The following is a 17,457-nucleotide window of genomic DNA, read 5'->3' as shown; positions in this document are numbered from 1 at the left end:
CCCTCATCCCAGCAGTGCCCCCACCCCACCAGAGGGGACCGGGAAAGCTGAGCAGCACCGCACGCCATGAAGCAGGGGTGAGAGGCGCTCCGGAGAGGAAAATCCTGGAGTAAGGAACTCTTCTGGAGGTTCACTCAGGGGTAAGTGCTGCTTTCCGTGTGGGAGCCCTCAGCCGGAGCTCGGCAGCTGCTAAGGCATGGTTCTTCTCCTTGGTGGGGTGGTAGTGTTTGGGGTTTTTTCAGCCATCCCCAGGTTTGCATCACTCTTAGAAAAGCTGCCGGCTCGCTCAGCCCGTGAGCTCCTCCCGGAGCTGATGCACCACAGGTGTGTGGGAACACTCCTGTCCCCACCACTGCAGGGGAACTAAACCCATTCAAATGCACAGACCCGTGTATTTCCCCTGCTGCCTCAGCGTGGGTTTTGGATTTGACGCCTTGGAGTTGGTGCAGCAGCAGTGTGGTGGGATGGGAGCAGGATGACATGGGAAGCAGTGCCCAGCGAGGGCATGTGGTGGTTTTTGGGAAGATGTATCAGCACAAGGAGGTGGGGACATCAATGGGACCTGGCAAGGAATGTGCTGAGGGGGTATCTCAGCGCCCCTTTCCTGCTCCCAGGGCTGGGATGTGTTGGATAGCTGCCCTCACCCCTCCTGCCCCAAGGTGAGGTAGAATGAACCAGCAGAGGTGCTCAGCTGTGCCAACTCAGGTCCTGCTGCCAGACATGCCCTCACTGCTCCGGGGTGGGCTGGCATGTGGCTCCAAGGATAATCCTCATCCTCTTGTGGTCATCCACAGAGAGGGAAATAAGCCAAACAGCAGCTTTTCCCCTCAGGGAAAGGGCTCTCCAGCCATACATGGAACCACTGTCCCCTTCCACAGCTCCCTCTGCTCTCCCTCCTGCCTTCCCCAGCCCTTTCCCCCCACAGCCCCAGTTGCCCTGAGCCTCCTGGGACTTGCTGAGGGGGCGGCTATGACTAATCTGGAGACACCCTGCCACCATCCCGCTGGGCTCAGCAAAGCCCTCCCTTCCCAAGCAGAGCTGGGGTGAGAAATGCTTGTGGCCAAACTGGTTTCCTGACCAAGAAGAAGGGCCAAAACTGGCTGGAATGGGGGTAGCCAAAGCCCCTCTGGTTCCAGGGAGTGCAATGGGAAACTCTCAGCTCGTTTCTGGTTGCTGTGATGATTCATGTGCGTGCTCTTGGGGGAGGAATCTTTCCTGTGTTTTTCAAAATTCTGGCTTTGCCCCATTTCTTGCTGGTTTAGGGAAAAAAGAATCAGTATTTGTGGTTGTGTAATTATGGTGCTTATATAGTGATATATATTACATTTGTTCTGGGGCACAGATGCCCAGTTTAGGAGGTTTGTAGAGAGATGCCTCCAGAATAAAGCTGTTGGAGGGAGCTGGAGAATTCCTCCAAGGTCATGTAAGAATGCAGTGGTGGCAGAGGAGAGACTCAACTCCACATCTCCCTGGCACCATCCCTTCAGTCAGAGCTCAGGCAAACAGGCTTTTCATCCCCAAAATGTCTCTGTCTTTGCAGTGAGGCTGACCATGACCAGGGCTGTGCCAGTGTTTAAGACAGGAGTGCAGGGCTGCATGCTTGCTGCCACCACACCATGGTTCATTCATTCCCTCTCCAGTTTCCAGCACCCTCCCCAGTCCCCTTTCTGGTTTTTCAAACATCTCTACGACTTTCCATTCAAACTCAATAACTTTCCCCGATTTCAGGGTGAGCTAAACCAGCCCCTGCTTTATTCCCACATGTCAAGGAGGGGGAAAAGTTTTTTTAAAAATTAACGTTCCTCCTCTACTTTTGCTACGTGCCTGTCCAGGAACAGGAGGGAACATCTTATTCCTTCCACCAGTACAAGCTGTGGTAAGTGCACAGCCTTGCCAGCCTTGGATTGTGTTCCCCACAGGATTTGCAGCAGAGGGGTGAGCCTGCCCTGTGCTGGGCGTGCACGGCGCCGGGTGGCACTGCGTGCCTGCCCCCGCTGCTGTGAATCACAGCCAGCCTTACCCCTCCACATGCCCATCACTTTTTCCACCTTTTTAAGTGATCTGTGTTCCACATTAAGGAGCTGATTTGTTTGGGTGGAGAGGCTCCAGGAGGCTCCGGTTACTATACATAAAGAGTCATTGATCTTCGAGGGAGTTTCCTCTTTTTTTTTTTTAGCAAATACTCCCTTTCCTCTTATTAACGACTCTATTTTGGTCTCAGTCTTTGGATGGAGAAAACAACGCGATTTTAAGCCAACAGCATGCTTAGAAGGACAGCAATGAATATGTGATTCATATTAAATTCTAGCACCCAGAGAACTTGCCTGGGTAGGATATGGAAGCACTGTAACTCTATTGCTTTGCTGAACACTGGTTTTCAAAAGTCAGAGTTCCAGTGGCTTGCAAAAGCAGGGAGATTTTTTCCACCCTTTCTGTCTTCTTTTTCTTTTTTTTTTTTTTTAAATATTCAGGTCTGCCTTTGTAGGAATAAATTTTTTCAGGGTCAGCCCTCAACCCCACAAGCCTCACCTTCCCAGTAGCACTTGGCAGCAACGTTTACACTTCAAAAGAGCTGAGACAAATCCTAATGTCTCCACCTGGAGCCATGAATAAATCCAGGATCTGTCCTGTTCAGCTCATCCTGAGTCTCTGGAACTAGCTTGGCTTCTCCCAAGGGCTGTGGAACCAGGCAGAATAGTATTCTGTGATGAAGAGGTGGCCAGACATTGGACACTTCTGTCCCTTGAAAAGGTGACCAAGCTTTTTTTTTTTTTCATGGAAAAAATCATGGCATTCAGCTCAGAATCGTGCTGGGAGTGGCTTTTGGCTAACGTTTTCCCCAGCTCAGGGAAATTTGAAGGGGAATTCATCCAGGCGAGAGAGGAGCATGCCTCACCTCCAGAGGGCAATCTGCAGCTCCCTGGCTCCACATCAGGATTTTGGGAGCTGCTTCTCCCAGCTGCTCACTCCACAGCCATGACTGCAATCTTATCCCACTGCTGGGGGTGCAAAAAAAAAATTTAGTTGTTCTAGGTGCCTGCTGTCCACTTCCAAGCCACTGGCAGGGCTTACAACTGCAGGTGAAGGCAGAAACCTCTTTTTTTTGGCTCTGACATCCCCATGAGAGACTTCTGGAGAGCTCTAGAGGATGCTCACAGCATCCTGCACCAGCTGTGGGATGATGCTTTGCTCTCCCTGTCCCCCTTTCAAATGCAACTCTTTTTTCCATGAGAAAAGCACGATCCACCCCACATGCACAAGGGAATTTAGGAGCTGCAATTGCTTCCCAGGTTTTTAGTCAATATATTTTTTGTGGATGCTGCATGGCTGGGCAGGAAAACTGGACTAGATATCCTGTGATTTGGGGTAGTGGGGCATCCCAAAGGTCCCTGGGCGTGCCAGCTGGGAAAGCTGCACAAGGTCAACCCCAAATCCAGGCCATTTGTCCCCAAAAATGTGCCAGTCATGGCTCTGCCTACCATGCTTGCCATGCTCTGCTCCTTCCCAGAGGCTGCTCAGCTTTCCGGCAGGAATGTGTCACAGGAACAGGGAGATTATGGGAACAAATGTCATAAATGCAATCACAAAATGGTTTTGGGTTGGAAGGGACATTAAAAACCATTTTGTTCCAGTCCCTTTTAACACTTCCAGGGATGGGGAAGCCACAGCTTCTCTGGGCACTCTGTGCCAGGGCCTCACCACCCTCACAGGGAAGAATTTCTTCCCATTATCCCATCTATTCTATTTTAACTACACACTAGTGAAAAAAACCCACCCAACACACACAAGCAAACAAGAGCTTAGAAAGTGAATTTAAAACATCCACTCAAAGGAAAAAAAATGTAAAATGTCAGATTTTAGGCACAGAGAAGTATGCAATATATGCAAAAAATAGCTGCTGGGGAAAATATTTAAGGAAATCACTTCATTGTGTCGGAGGTAGAAATGATTGCTTTTTGAGAGCAGTATTAGGAACAGATGTATTGCTTCTGATGAAATACTGTAATATTAAGAGGTCAGCACAGACTATATAAACTCTAGACAGACATAAAACTTTCAGATTATTGAAGGCTACAGAAGTTAATCTCTTAGCACATGAATCATGAAGAAATTGGCTCCCCAGGCTTTGGTGCTTGCTTAATTCAGGAAAACTCTTTCCTTTCCTAAAGGAAAAGAGTCAAGTTTTTCAGCATATTTTTCCAGCTTGGAATGGATATAGCAAAAGATTCACCAGAGCATTCACCCCACTGGCCTGCAAGGAACTTTTCATTTAAAAAATGAAATAAATCCACAATTAAATTGCCTTGTTGAAAATACATTATTGAAAACCCAACAATGCCAGAGAATAAAGTTGCAACACAAATACTTACCATAACCAAGCATTAAAATGATTTCACATCTCTGGTTTTATCATCCATCCCCTGCAAGCTGGTGCCACCTCCAGCTCCTGTGACTGGTGGTAATTTGGGACGCAAAGCAAGAACACATTGAGCAACGGAAATTACTTCTTGTGCCTCGCTGAGGCAAGCCAAGCAATAAAAATCACATTATTCATTGTCTTAAACCCACTTTTCTCACTGAGCCAGAGACTTTGCTCCGTCAAAACAGAGCTGAGTAGAGTTTTGGGTGAACTCCCTCATCTAAGGAAAGAAAAAACAAATTAGCTTCACCCACCCAGCCCCCACTACATTACCTTTACAAAAAAAGCTGCTGTCCTTGCTGCGTCTTCTTCTACAGGAAAATCATCTCCTTGCCCACCCCTTTCTGCAAGCACTGAACTCTTCCTCATTAGCTAATGAGGGGGCTATTAGGGAAAACCCTGCTCAGGAGCAACTCTTCTTAAAGGCTCTTCTTTTCCTTAAGTTGTCAATCTCTAAGAGACATCCATCATTTCTTCCTGCAAGACTTTGCTGCCTTTTTCCTTCTGATGACTAATCCTGGCTCCTATGACGTTAGGATGGTTTTGTGTGGTGCTAAATCTCTTCTCTTGCTGATGGACAAGTGCCCCTGCTTGCACAGAAGTATAAATACCACCATGGAGGTCACAGAGAAAGCTGGAGATAGATCTGGAGGCTTCCTAAAAGATAAAATGGGGAATGAGGTGAAATGGGCTGCCCAGGGAGTGGTGGAGTGTCCATCCCTGGAGGTGTCCCAGGAACACCTGGATGTGGCACTCAGTGCTCTGGGCTGGGTGACAAGGTGGGAATCGGTCCCCAGGTTGGACTCGGTCTTGGAGGTCTTCTCCAACGTAAGAAATTCTGTGGAAAATCTCAGCTTCCCACTGCTGTGGGAGTTCATGGGTGACCCTGTGGGCAGGGGGGATTCCACAGCCTCAGGGAGTTTCACTTTTCCCTTTGGCTGCATCTCGTGGCTGTAAACAGACTCTGAGCAGCTGCTCGACGTTAAGACCAAAAAAGCCCCCAAATGTTTGCTTCAGTCCTGTCACTTTTTAGCCAGCAAGACATCAATTTTCACTGGTTTATCTTGGTGCTCTGCTCATCCCCAGCTGTTGTGTCTGAAGAGGTACTGGCTGCCAGCAGCTAATAAACAGGATGATAACACAACTTCCTGCATTTTGGGAAAGAAATATGAGCAGTTCTACAGCACACATTAGTTTAGTGGGCTGTTTTCCTTAGCATGCATTTTATTTCATGTTTTTCATTCAGTTCTAGCAGCCTTTTCACTCTGTGGCATCCCACCCTTAAGGGGAAGGGGGCTCCCAGGGTTTGTAGAGGCTCGTGGTTGAAAGAAAAGACAGAAGTGAGAGGGCCTGCAAAAACTTGCAATGTTTTATTAACAAATTACACACTTGGCATGGAATTCGGTGTGTTAATCACTGATCTCCCTGATCTCAGTATAAGCACGTGGCAGGGGCTTTTGGATAAAGGACAGAGTGAAAGGGAAGAGAGGGAGGGTGATGGATTAAAGAGGGAGAGACAGAAAGGAAGGGAGAAAGAGAGATCACCATTCCTGACTCCAGCATTGATCCAGCTGGTGGGGTATCCAGGGGCACAGATGCACCTGTACCTTTTATAGCTGCATTTCCCCCTTCCTGGAGAAAAATTTCTCACTTTCTATGCAAATTAGCTGACAAGCTTTTTCCTAGACCTTTCTTGAAATGGGTCAAGGGGCTCCAGAGGTCTTCCTGCTTCTCAACACCATCCCTGTGCTGTGCTTATCTCCCCTAGCCAGAATAAGGAAGTTTGTCCCATAAAATGCTGCCCTGCCTCCATGTGGCCTCTTCTCCAGCCACATCCTGTTCTTCCCCAGGGTGGGTTACTGCCAGCAATCCTTGGTTGTTATCACCAGCAATCCTTGGTTGGCTGCACAGCTATGAGGGTTTGAGACGTGCACATCTTGAATCAGAGAACCATGGAATATCCTGAGCTGGAAGGAAGCCACAAGGATGATCAAAATCCAGCTCCTGGCCCTGCACAGGACACCCCAACAATCCCACCCTATGCCTGAGAGCATTGTCCAGCACTCTAGGCTCTTCTGGGCTTCTATACAATCCCAAAGGATGCTGCAAGCAAATCCCACTCAAAAACTTGCAGCTCTTCCATAAATTTCTTCCCAGAGGGAAGACTCTCCCATGGGGTTGGGCGAGTGGTTGTCATGAGCTTGGTGCTTTTTGCAGAAAAAAAGGTCTAGGACCTACAGACCCTTCTGTATTTGTGTGCTCAAGGGACAAACCCTCTCCATCCATGCCTCCTTTGGGTGAAACTATTTTTTCTGGGAGCAAGATGCCCACCAAGGACACAGTCCATCTGAGCAGGTTTGCTCCTGCTGGAGGTTTGGCTTGCACTGGGAAAGTCAGGTGGATGGATGGCTGCCAGCTCACAAAGGTGATGGTTTAATCTCTTTAGGAATGACAATGGAATACCTCTGGGCTGCAGCAGCTGCCTTTCTAAATTGAGGGGTTGCCAATAAAATGGAAGACTTTGCCATGTCTTGATTAACATTGTGTGCTGGCTCTGGGGGCCTGTTCAATATCTCTCCTATTATTATTATTATTATTATTATTTTGGGGAAAAGGCAGAGGAGAGCTTTTCCCACACTCATGCTATAGGGCATCCATAAATTCCACCTGGAGCACAGGAAAGACCAAATGCTGCAAATCTCTTCGCCCAAGAAAGACCAGACCCCAGGCCAGCTTTGACACACAGGGAGCCAGAGGAAGTGTCAGGATCACACTGGATTTCAGGAAACCAGGTGGAAGTTGTCCCCTCCTTTCCACAGAACTGCCCTCTGATATCCCTGAGGAGTGTGTCTACAGCAGAAGTGGGATTAGCTCCTTATGTCCAGATTTTCCCATATTCCCAGCTCTTGGTTCTGTTCCCAGCCATGCTAACAGTAACCATCAGTGTAATTACCACAGTTTTCCTGAAAAATAAGAGTTACTCTTCCTCTTAGCTCTCTTAGGCTCTTGTTTTGGTCGTAACTGTCTGGATTGATGGAATTGGCAAGGATGCTAACAAGAAAATTGAATCACTTTTTTTTTTCTTTTATGATGACCTGGTTAACAGTTTGATGTGTTGGAGTCACTTTTGGCTGATTTGAGTAATTGATCCCCTTTGGGGAATGAAAGGTATTAAATCACTGTGTTCCCTTTTGGGAGGATATTTTCCCAGTTAAGCAAGCCTTGCTGGTTTCTGCTCTGTAGGCTTGGAAATGAAGATTAAATAATAAATTGGCCATCTCTATGACAACAGAAACACAGCCTTCGTGGCGGAGACGTTTCAGAAGGCTTGCCAGGTGGATCACAGATAAGAAACTTGCTTAATTTATATATTTTTGGCTCCAGCAGATAAAATATTATTCTTGGTGCCTTTCCAAAATATGATCAGCCCAGTGCAGGCTATTCCACAACCGGGGCTCTGAGCCTGGGGGAGTCCAAGGGCTTTTTGCTCTGCAGCCAGATCATGTGGCTCACTTGGGTCTAGAGTGCTTAAATTTCCATTTGTATATTTGGGACAGCTGAAAAGGTGAGCTGAGGCAAGGGGGGATTTTCAGGGCAATTATTGTGGTGTTTGGAAGAAATAAAGTGAGAAAAGGCAACAGCAAGAGGAAGTGTGTTGGCAAAGATGTATCAGCTGGTCATCCATGGTTAGGGAGGGCAGGTGGGAGGCCACTGTGTATTTTGGTAGAGAAAACTAAGCATTTTCCTATATATTACATATTGCCTGGGACAGCACAGGTAAAAAAAAATCATCTAATTCCACAGAGATGGTTAAAGGTCAATTAGGCGAATTGTCACTCTATCCAGCAGCAGAGAAATTTTTTTCCTGCCAAAGTGCCACAAAAGCCTTGTAAACCCAGATGGTTTGGCTTTTCTACCTCGTGCCTCATCTGTGCCTGGCTAGCACTGCTGCTATTTCTCACTCTCCCTGTTTTCCTCCCTCAGGTCTCACGTCAGGTGCTTTGAAACAAAAGAGAATAGAAGGAAAACTCATAAAAGAGCAAAATGAGGAAACATCGACATTTGCCCCTCGTGGCAATGTTCTGCCTCCTGCTCTCAGGCTTTGGCTCAGTTGGTGCTCAACAGCAAGCAGGTAAGAGCCCGGGCTGCTTCACCTGACTTTGGCCCTGTACAAGCCCTCCTTGGCACTGTTTGGTGTTTGACGTGCATGTTCATGGGATGTTGTGGATGGATGTGTTCTGCTCCTCAGCTCCCACCTTGCTGAGGCTCCTTGGGACACGGGCCTTGCCCAGCACTCACAGTGCCTCCCCAAGCATGACACTGGCTGGTGCTGTGCCATGGAGGATGCTCTGCAGGGCACCAGGGTGTGGGACCTGCACTCAGGGTAGTCCTGAGAGGGTCTTCTCCTGGGCAGAGCTGTTCTGCCCTCCCTGCATGTGTAGAAGGGCTTTTAGCAGTGAGAAGAGCACTGCCAGTGACCTGCAGAAAGGCTGTTTAAAGAGGTGGTGCTGGCACCTTTGGGACCAGACCTGGTGTCACCAAGTGTGACAGCAGGAAAAATGCAGAAAACTCATGCCAGCACCCAGGCTGCTTAAACCAAGCTGTCCTTCCTTCCTTGAACACTACCATGGAGCCAGCAAAAACCATGCAAGAGACACAGGCAGCTAGAAGCTGAATGAGCCTGAATTAACAGGTGAAGCTGCCAGGGTCTCTGCCTGGCTCAGGGCTGGTGTCCAAAGCCATGGGCGAGAATGAAGGAGGGCAGGAGCACCTTGGCTCCCCCTGTCTGGGCAGGGCAGGTGGCATGCTGTCCCCCAGCACCTGTGGGGCTCTGGTGGCTGCGTGGTTGTTCTCCAGTGCTTCTCATTTTGCTGTGGGCGATAAGGGGAAGCTGAGCTTCACTTTCACCATGCCAAAGAGGCTGTTGGTAGTTTTGGGTGAGGAGGAGGAGGAGGAGGCATGCCTGTGCTGATCAATAGAAAATCCTAAACCCCCATCTGTTTTTTTAAAGCTGTCAAAACCATTGCCGTGGCTGATATAATATTTCTAGTGGATTCCTCCTGGAGCATTGGGAAGGAACACTTCCAACTCGTTCGAGAGTTTCTGTATGATGTTGTAAAAGCTTTAGATGTGGGAGGAAATGATTTTCGCTTTGCCCTGGTCCAGTTCAGCGGAAACCCCCACACAGAGTTCCAGTTAAACACCTTCCCCTCCACCCAGGACGTCCTATCCCATATTGCCAACATGACTTACGTGGGGGGAGGCGCCGAGCCCGGAAAAGGATTAGAGTACCTAATCGAGAAGCACCTCACTAAAGCTGCGGGAAGCAGAGCCAGTGAAGGCGTGCCCCAGGTTATTGTAGTGCTGACAGACGGACAGCCCCGGGATGATGTGGCTCTGCCCTCATCTCTCCTTAACTCGGCCCGTGTAAACCTGTTTGCGGTCGGCGTTGAGGAGCCGGTGGAAGGGGAGTTGCGGGAAGTAGCGAGCGGACCCCTCGATACGCACCGCTTCAACCTGGAGAATTTTACCACTCTCCACGGCATAGTTGGGGACTTAGTGGCGAGTGTCCGCTCCTCCATGACTCCAGAAAAGGCTGGGGCCAAAGGACTGGTTAAAGACATCACAGGTAATGGCTGACTGGTGGTATCTGCTGGCGCTGCGCTGTTTGGCATTGCCACTCTGTAGGGGCAAGACTGAGATGGACATTCAGAGGTTTAAAAATAAAGGTTTGAAGCATGTGGCCCCGTGTTTGCAGCTGCTGAGGTGCTGTTTGCAGACTGAGCCAGGGCTGCCAGGAGTCAGGGCAGGAATCCTTGAATGGGCAGTGGCACCTTGTGGCCATCCTTTGGCACATATGGCGTGGAAATTCAAGTGTAGGGAGCTCTGCAGAGTTAGCAAATTGCCCTGTCCTATTCACTCCCAAGGTGGGGAAATGGAGGGTGAACACACCAGACCTGATGGTAACCTTGACTGAAATCCTCTGGAGACTGAGAAGGTCGCTGCTGGTTATGGGGACACCATGATGGATGTCCCTTTAGAACCAGGTAGAGGGACAGGGAGATGTGCAGTGTGCCAGTCCAGAAAGTCACATTCTTGGGCAGTGTGCCAGTCCAGAAAGTCACATTCTTGGGCAGTGTGCCATTCCAGAAAGTCACATTCTTGGCTGAAGACAGCAAAAGAAGCTGGGTGGGTAATTTCTCTGCTGAAAGCCCACCCCTGAGCTGTCCCTTAACCTCTCTCCTCATGCACCTGGAGAAGGAGTGTGATTGAGGTGTTCTCTACCAACCCATGGCTTCCACCTGCTGGAGCACTGGACCCTTCCCATAACTGAAACCTCCCTGCAAACCACGTTGGCTTCAATGGACTGACTGCAACACAGGGCCCAATTTCCCTGAAAAAAAAATCCCAAACCAATCCTCCTCCATCCCTCCTCTGTTTACGAAATTCCAGCATGGCAAGAGCCTTCTGAGCAGCTTTGTTGTTTTTCAAAACAGAAGCCCTGGGGATCAAACCTTTCTTTTTATTCCTGAGACTCCATCTGAAGGTCAAGAGCTTGTGGGGCGACGTAAGGCCACAGCAGTGTGATGAGGCAGTGTGACATTAATCCCCCTGTGTTGTCTTGCCTGATTAACCCTCACGCCAGTCCCACTGGGTGCTCTCCATCACTGCATGGCACCGAGCAACACCAAGAGGCTGTGCTCATGTGTGTTTTTTGTCGTGCAAAGCGCTTGACAGGGCAAATATCCAGGTCACAGGAAAGCCACAGGGGAGTAGCTGCCCCACAAATACAGCAACAGGCTTGCCAATGCTCAGGAAATGACACCAATATATGTGGAAAATGAATGTTACACCCAACCTGCTGGCAGCACTCTGTTGGCCGTTGGGCATCTTAGCCGTGAGGGACCCCAGTGAAATTCCCTGTTGAAATCAATTGGGAAATGGGTCTCTGGAAGTTGGCTCTCCTCCTCTGGGCCATGCCAGCAGGTAACCCCATTGAATGGAAACATCTGGAATCACAGACTTTCCCTTAAAAGCTTTAAAGCCAAATTCCTACTTTGTGTGTATTGTGCATTTCCAAGTTTGTTTCTGCTTAAAGGTATGTTTTGCAAGCATTTCCTTCCCATCCTAAAGCACAAATTTAAGGTAATCCTACTGTTGTAGTGTTGTCCCTTTATGACTTGCATGGGTGATATACCAAGTATTGTTAAACATGGGAAAAGATGTTACAGGTCTTAAACCTTGGACGATAACAGTGTGCAAAACATGGTACAAATATCTGCATAAGAGTTTAAGAAGTCATTTATTCAGCTGATTACTACATGTGGCATTAAAATGTCTAAAATTGCCATAGATGCTATGTTAGAAATGAGCACTAATATGAAATGGAAGTGTAAAAAAGCCCCAGTCCTGTAGTGGTTCTAGTAAAGAGAACCAAAACTGTTGGTCTGTGGCAGTCCCTGGAGCTGACTCGTGTAAGTACAACAGTCAGCCCCGAGTTTGCCCTGAAGTATTTGTTAAATCTGACCTGTCTGTCTCATCTGACCCTCCTTGCTTAGTTGTGTAACCAGCATGCTTTTATTTGTTCTCCACACCAGCTTGTTCCATAAATGTGCACTGAAGTACAAGGTTTTTTTTACAGTGATGACAAATTATCCAACACATCTGTTTCATATCTATTTTCTCTTCCGTGGGAGCAACCCATTAGTGCCTGGAATCTTGCTCCTCCAAAAAGATATCCAGGATTATCTAAAGCATCCCTGGGTAAAACCACTGTGAGGTTTCCCTTTCATTTTTATGATGAAGTGGAACGTGTACATCCCAACTGAAAATGGCTCAGTAAAACCAAGCCTAAGCACCCCTAAATTTTGCCTCCATGGAAAAATAAATCCTGGAGCTCCTTGAAATTCTGAACCCTGGTGATTTCCTCTGAGCCAACACTGGCCATTGAGTTGGTCCAGGGGAGTGATGGCGACTTGGAGACCTCCTTTGTCGCTGGAATTGCAGCATTATTTGAATCTCCTGGTTTATGAAAACATGTGCTAGAAAAATAACTGAGTTGGCAATAAATAAATAATTTACTGGCAGTACTGGTTAACAGCAAAGATCTCGGGTTTATTCCTAGCCTTGCTAAGCCACATGCCAGCTTTGCTGCTGGTTCCACCTTTGGCTTTCCAAAGTTGAGAGCTGACAGAGAGATTTCCAAATGCTGCTTGTCTGTCATTTTCAAACAGTGAAATTTGAGTTCTTAATGTGAGTGGACAGTAACAGCATGGAAACATCTGAGCATGCTTTGGGGTTTTCCCCCCCCTCCTCTTTTTTGCATGCATACAGCTCTTGATGATGTTGATGGTAACATTAGTTGAGCAAAAGGAGTAAGAGCAGACACTATTTTGGATCTGCTTTGGTAAGTCTCAAAAATACTCCCCCTCAAAACCAGGTTCATGCCATGTGCAAGCTTTGTTTGGCGTGTGTATATTGTCAGCAAATGGTTGTGATCATGCAGGTATGGCCACAACAACTAGAGTTGGATAATTTTGTCATGACTGATTTCATCACCCTATTTTAACCTGATTCTGCATTCCTTGATTGAATACCCAGAATCCGTATGAAAAATACTTTCCAGAGCCCTCTGGCAATAATCAACCCACCTTTGAGTAAAATGTTTAAAGTGACACAATTTTTGCGTGGCCTGGGTTGAGAACTGTGTGGGTCAGCCTGCTAGAGACATAACTTCAGGTGGATGGTGGCAGCTGGTCAAAGAGTTACAGTCAAGGAAAAATAATGAAAACCTTTTCAATTGTTTCTAACAAATGTGTTTTAAATAATATTTATTCATGGTGGGAGAAGCCCATATATATTCAGCTTCTGTGTTTAACCAGCAAAAGAGCAGAATTGTGACAGAGAAGCTGAAACTTTCCCTGCATCCAGTAAATGCTGGCTTTTTCCTCCCAAAAAATAGAAGGCAGCAATGATAAAAACCTCTTCACCCTCTACCTTCACCGTGAATTGCCACCAAAGTCCACCTTTTCTTTTGGCTCTGTCTAAATGTTTGGACAGTACAGGCCACTGATGCAATGTGCCTAGATTTCCAAAAACTGTATTTTGCCGAGGTTTCTCCTTGCATACCAATAATGCTGACCCCATGTTACTACAGCCTCTGGCTCATGTTGTGTCCACTCAAGCCCTCCCTTGATGGGCTGTGGATGCTACTGGGAAGGGCCTGAGAACTCATATTCAATCAGAATGCAGAACTAAGAGGCAAAAGTCACCTCCTCAGTGATCACGTTGTTTTGTTTTCTCATTTTCGTGTTTCTCACTGGTTTTCCAAGAAACATGTCAGAACACTGTTACAACTGCATGTAATCACCCATTTTAATGCTTTCACCTTTTGCATTTCTTTTTTTTAAAGCTCAAGAGTCCGCTGACCTAATTTTCCTTATTGACGGATCAAACAACATCGGAGGTGTCAATTTTCCAGCCATACGCGATTTCCTTGTAAATTTGATTGAAACCCTCAGAGTTGGAGCTCAGCAGATACACATTGGGGTGGTGCAGTATAGTGATCAACCCAGAACCGAGTTCTCTTTGAACAGCTACTCCACAAAAGCGGATGTCCTGGATGCCGTGAAGGCACTCGGATTCCGCGGGGGCGAGGAGGCGAACACCGGTGCGGCACTGGAGTTCGTGGTGGAGAACCTCTTCACCCAGGCGGGAGGCAGCAGGATAGAGGAAGCGGTGCCTCAGATTTTAGTGCTGATAAGTGGTGGAGAGTCTAGTGATGATATCCGAGAGGGCTTGTTAGCGGTGAAGCAAGCTGGTATATTTTCGTTTAGCATTGGGGTCCTGAATGCTGACAGTGCAGAGCTGCAGCAGATTGCTACTGATGGAAGCTTCGCCTATACTGCCCTGGATATCCGTAACCTTGATGCTCTTCAAGAATTATTACTGCCCAACATTGTTGGAGTGGCCCAAAGACTCATTTTGTTAGCGGCCCCAACCATTGTGACTGAAGGTATGTATGCCTTTCTGGACCCTTACATTTCGGGGAATCGATGAATGATTGAGCTTTTGCGCTCTATACGAGCATATTTAAAGCTTTAAGTATTCTTAATTTTTTTTTCCAATTAATCTCTCTGGTCTGGTTATGGAGAAGCAGTGTTTCTGTGCAGAAACTCAGTGGCCCAGTGAGTTATCTCTCAAAAGCCATGAGGTCTTGTTGCAATAACTGGCATGACATGTGGGGTGTTTTAAAAGACAGGAGCAGAGTATAGAAAAAAAAGGATATGATAAAAAACCTCATATAATCCTTATCGAGATATCTAAGCACCCTGGCAGTAAACACTGCAGCACTGCCAGTTGTAAAAATATTTATGCCATGTAAGCTTACATTATATGTCAGTTGGAAGTGTCATGACCATAAAATGTGGCTGAGGAAGGTAACAGGAATGCTAAATGGATCCTTATGTACCAGAGTTGAAATTATCTCCTTGCTAAAACAGTAAAACTCCACAACTCACTGAAGCTCTGGGCTGCCCTTGGTAAAAGGGTGTCATTTCTGTGTTGTTGAACTTGAAAACTGAACAGCCCTTAGTTCTTCTGAGTGAAATCCCTACTTTTGATCCATCAGCTGAGAAAGTTTACTGGTTTCCATGAGGCCATGGGAATTAAAAATGCAGGTATTAATATTCTGCTTAGGTTACTTTGTCACCCATAAGTCCCATTGACATTACTTCTGGACTAGCATCAGCTCAGGTGTGGTAGAATAATGAATACCTGGATTTATGGAGCAAATAGGTGATTTATGAAAGACACAATATGTCATATTGCAGAGGCCCCTGGAAAGGGCCAGCCTGGAGCTGCTGCACTTGATTAACAGGATGCTTAATGCAAACAGCACTTGTGGGATCCCCTTGTCAGTCTGGAGTTCTGTACACACTGTTCCTCATGGTGTATGTTGACATATAAAACTGCATTCCAGATGTCTTTGCTGATCCATGCCTAAACATGATTGCTATCCTGTGGCTCAAATCAAAGGGAGGAATTTGCCTTAAAGATCATTTTATGACCTTGCCTTGATTATTCCAGGAAAGAACATTAAGAACTTCTTCCTGTAGCACCCTACAAGAACCATATTTAGCCAAATAACTTGAAGTCAGCATGTGTAGCTAAAATGTGTATGCTGGGATCTGTGCAATTCAGTGGAAAATCTCTCTTTCCAACTTGTCTGATTTTTAAAAGTTTGAATGGCAAGATTTAAAAAAATTGGTACTTTTTGTTTCACCTGCACTTGTGTATTTCTCACTTAAAGTTCCAGCTCATTTGTGGAAGGTGCTACGTCAGCCTGTACAGTTACATACAGATGGATGTGCTAAATGGGGAAGTAGATTATTTTCAAAGGAACTTTAGGGAATTTCCTTCCCCTGACACCCATGGAAATAAATTTTGACTGGTTTGCTTGATTGACATCAACCACTTGGAAGGCTGCCGTGCAAAGCAGTTTGGGAGATGCTGCTGCCCAAAAGGGATGCCAAACCCTCTGAGGTGCCAAGTGCTCCTATGAAATGCTGAAGTCATCTTGCTTCACTTTAGCTTGCCAGCTGTTCATCCTGGGCTGAAGGGGTGTTCCAAAGTGGCTTTCTGCTCCTTCACCCACTGGGGGAGCCTGGATGATGGAGTTAGATGAGGAGCTTCACCAGACAGCTGACATGGCAATGAGGATGGAACTCTGCAGGGCTGGGTTCAGCGCTGACACCCTCCAACATTCCCAGCTTTCAGAGTCAAAGATACAGTGCTTTGATCCCAAATCCTTTGAAATTCTTGGGAGGCTTGCCATCAGCTTTACAGGGCTTTGGATTAAACCCTATGAGATGTGCATAGCCCTGCTCAAAGGCTTTTGCATTAATTGTGTCCATGCAAACCATAACCGTGGGTTGTTTCTTCCTGTGTGTTTTGGGTTTGATTCTTGCATTCCTCTGAGGGAAAAGTACTGCAGGATTTGAGAACTGCAACAGGAGCGAGAAGCGGAGGGAACTCTTCCTTCCCAGCCTCCCTCATCTTTCCAATGCCCTTTGAAGTGTCCCCCAAAAGTCAAAAGTTTCCAGGCTCTCCACTTTTGGGTTTCTAGCTGCTGAGAAGCTAAGGATGTGCTTTGGACATTTCTCCTGGGTCACACAAAGCAGCGATGTCAGCCCTTGCTATCCATTTGGAAAGTTTCCTGTTTTCAGCCCTCTCCTCCTTGGAGTAACTGAGGAGGAAAAAAAACCTGGCAGGAGGGATGAGTGCTCGAAATCATGGCTCTGGGAACGGGATCATTTACACAAACCCCCGTTGCTTTGTGTGTAGCTCGTTCTGACAGCCTGGGCAGCCAATTGCAGACCACTATCAGCTCACTTGAGGCTGTGGCTTGAGGAGGACACCACCAGGTTGGCTTTGTGCATGTCCTCATCATTTTATGCCTGACAGCACCATGGCAGGCAATTTCAAAATTCCATTTTTTACGACTTGTCCTTAATTATACTATTTCTAGCACGACTCAATGGGAGCCGTTTGCGGAGGTCCTGCAAGGCAGGCAGATCTTTCAGGATCTGGGGGCAGAGGGGCAGCTGAGTCACAAATGTCACCCCCAGCTCCAAGTCACCCCTTAGGGCAGCCCAGTCTCATGGCACTCACCCCTAGTGAGAAACCTGACAGCACCCAGCCTTTGGGAGCACAGCTGTCCATGGCCAGCTGGTGGCTGGCCAAGGAGGACTGCAGCCAAAGTTTTGTTCTTTGTTGAAATCCAAAGTAAACAGACTTCATGCAGAAGAGCCGTGATGGGCTGGGGGCTGCTCTTCTTCATCCAGGCAGAGCAAGGCAGTGTTTGCTACTGCTTGCCCTGGGGGGTGTGAGATCCCCGTGGGAGCAGGCAGTAAGCCTGGGAGGTGATGGACCTGCCTCCTGGGATCCTGAACCCATCTCAGGATCTCTTAGGTGGGTGGGTGATCTAAGGATACCCCAAGTCCAACATAACACAATGATTCATAGCACTCCAGCAT

General features: G+C 47.3%; 1 protein-coding gene across 9 annotated transcripts in view; it reads left to right on the top strand.

Moving 5' to 3' along the window:
* Positions 1 to 6: 6 nt before the first annotated feature.
* Positions 7 to 17,457, top strand: part of COL6A3 (collagen type VI alpha 3 chain) — a 57,234-nt gene continuing 39,783 nt past the window's right edge. For 5 of the 9 annotated variants that reach the window (XM_031063486.1, XM_031063483.1, XM_031063485.1 and 2 more), the window contains exons 1-3: positions 7 to 140; positions 8,405 to 8,552; positions 13,833 to 14,435. In XM_031063486.1, the coding sequence (XP_030919346.1) occupies positions 8,465 to 8,552; positions 13,833 to 14,435 (691 nt within the window). In that variant the 5' untranslated portion in view covers positions 7 to 140; positions 8,405 to 8,464. Of the gene's footprint in view, positions 141 to 8,404; positions 8,553 to 9,431; positions 10,050 to 13,832; positions 14,436 to 17,457 lie in introns of all 9 variants that reach the window. The other 4 variants (XM_031063490.1, XM_031063488.1, XM_031063487.1 and 1 more) reach the window with 2 other exon arrangements.

Source organism: Geospiza fortis, unplaced genomic scaffold (assembly GCF_000277835.1).
Source record: "Geospiza fortis unplaced genomic scaffold, GeoFor_1.0 scaffold407, whole genome shotgun sequence".
Taxonomy (NCBI): Eukaryota; Metazoa; Chordata; class Aves; order Passeriformes; family Thraupidae; genus Geospiza; species Geospiza fortis.
Note: the sequence above shows the minus strand (reverse complement) of the source record. Positions and strands in the feature narration are given on the sequence as shown.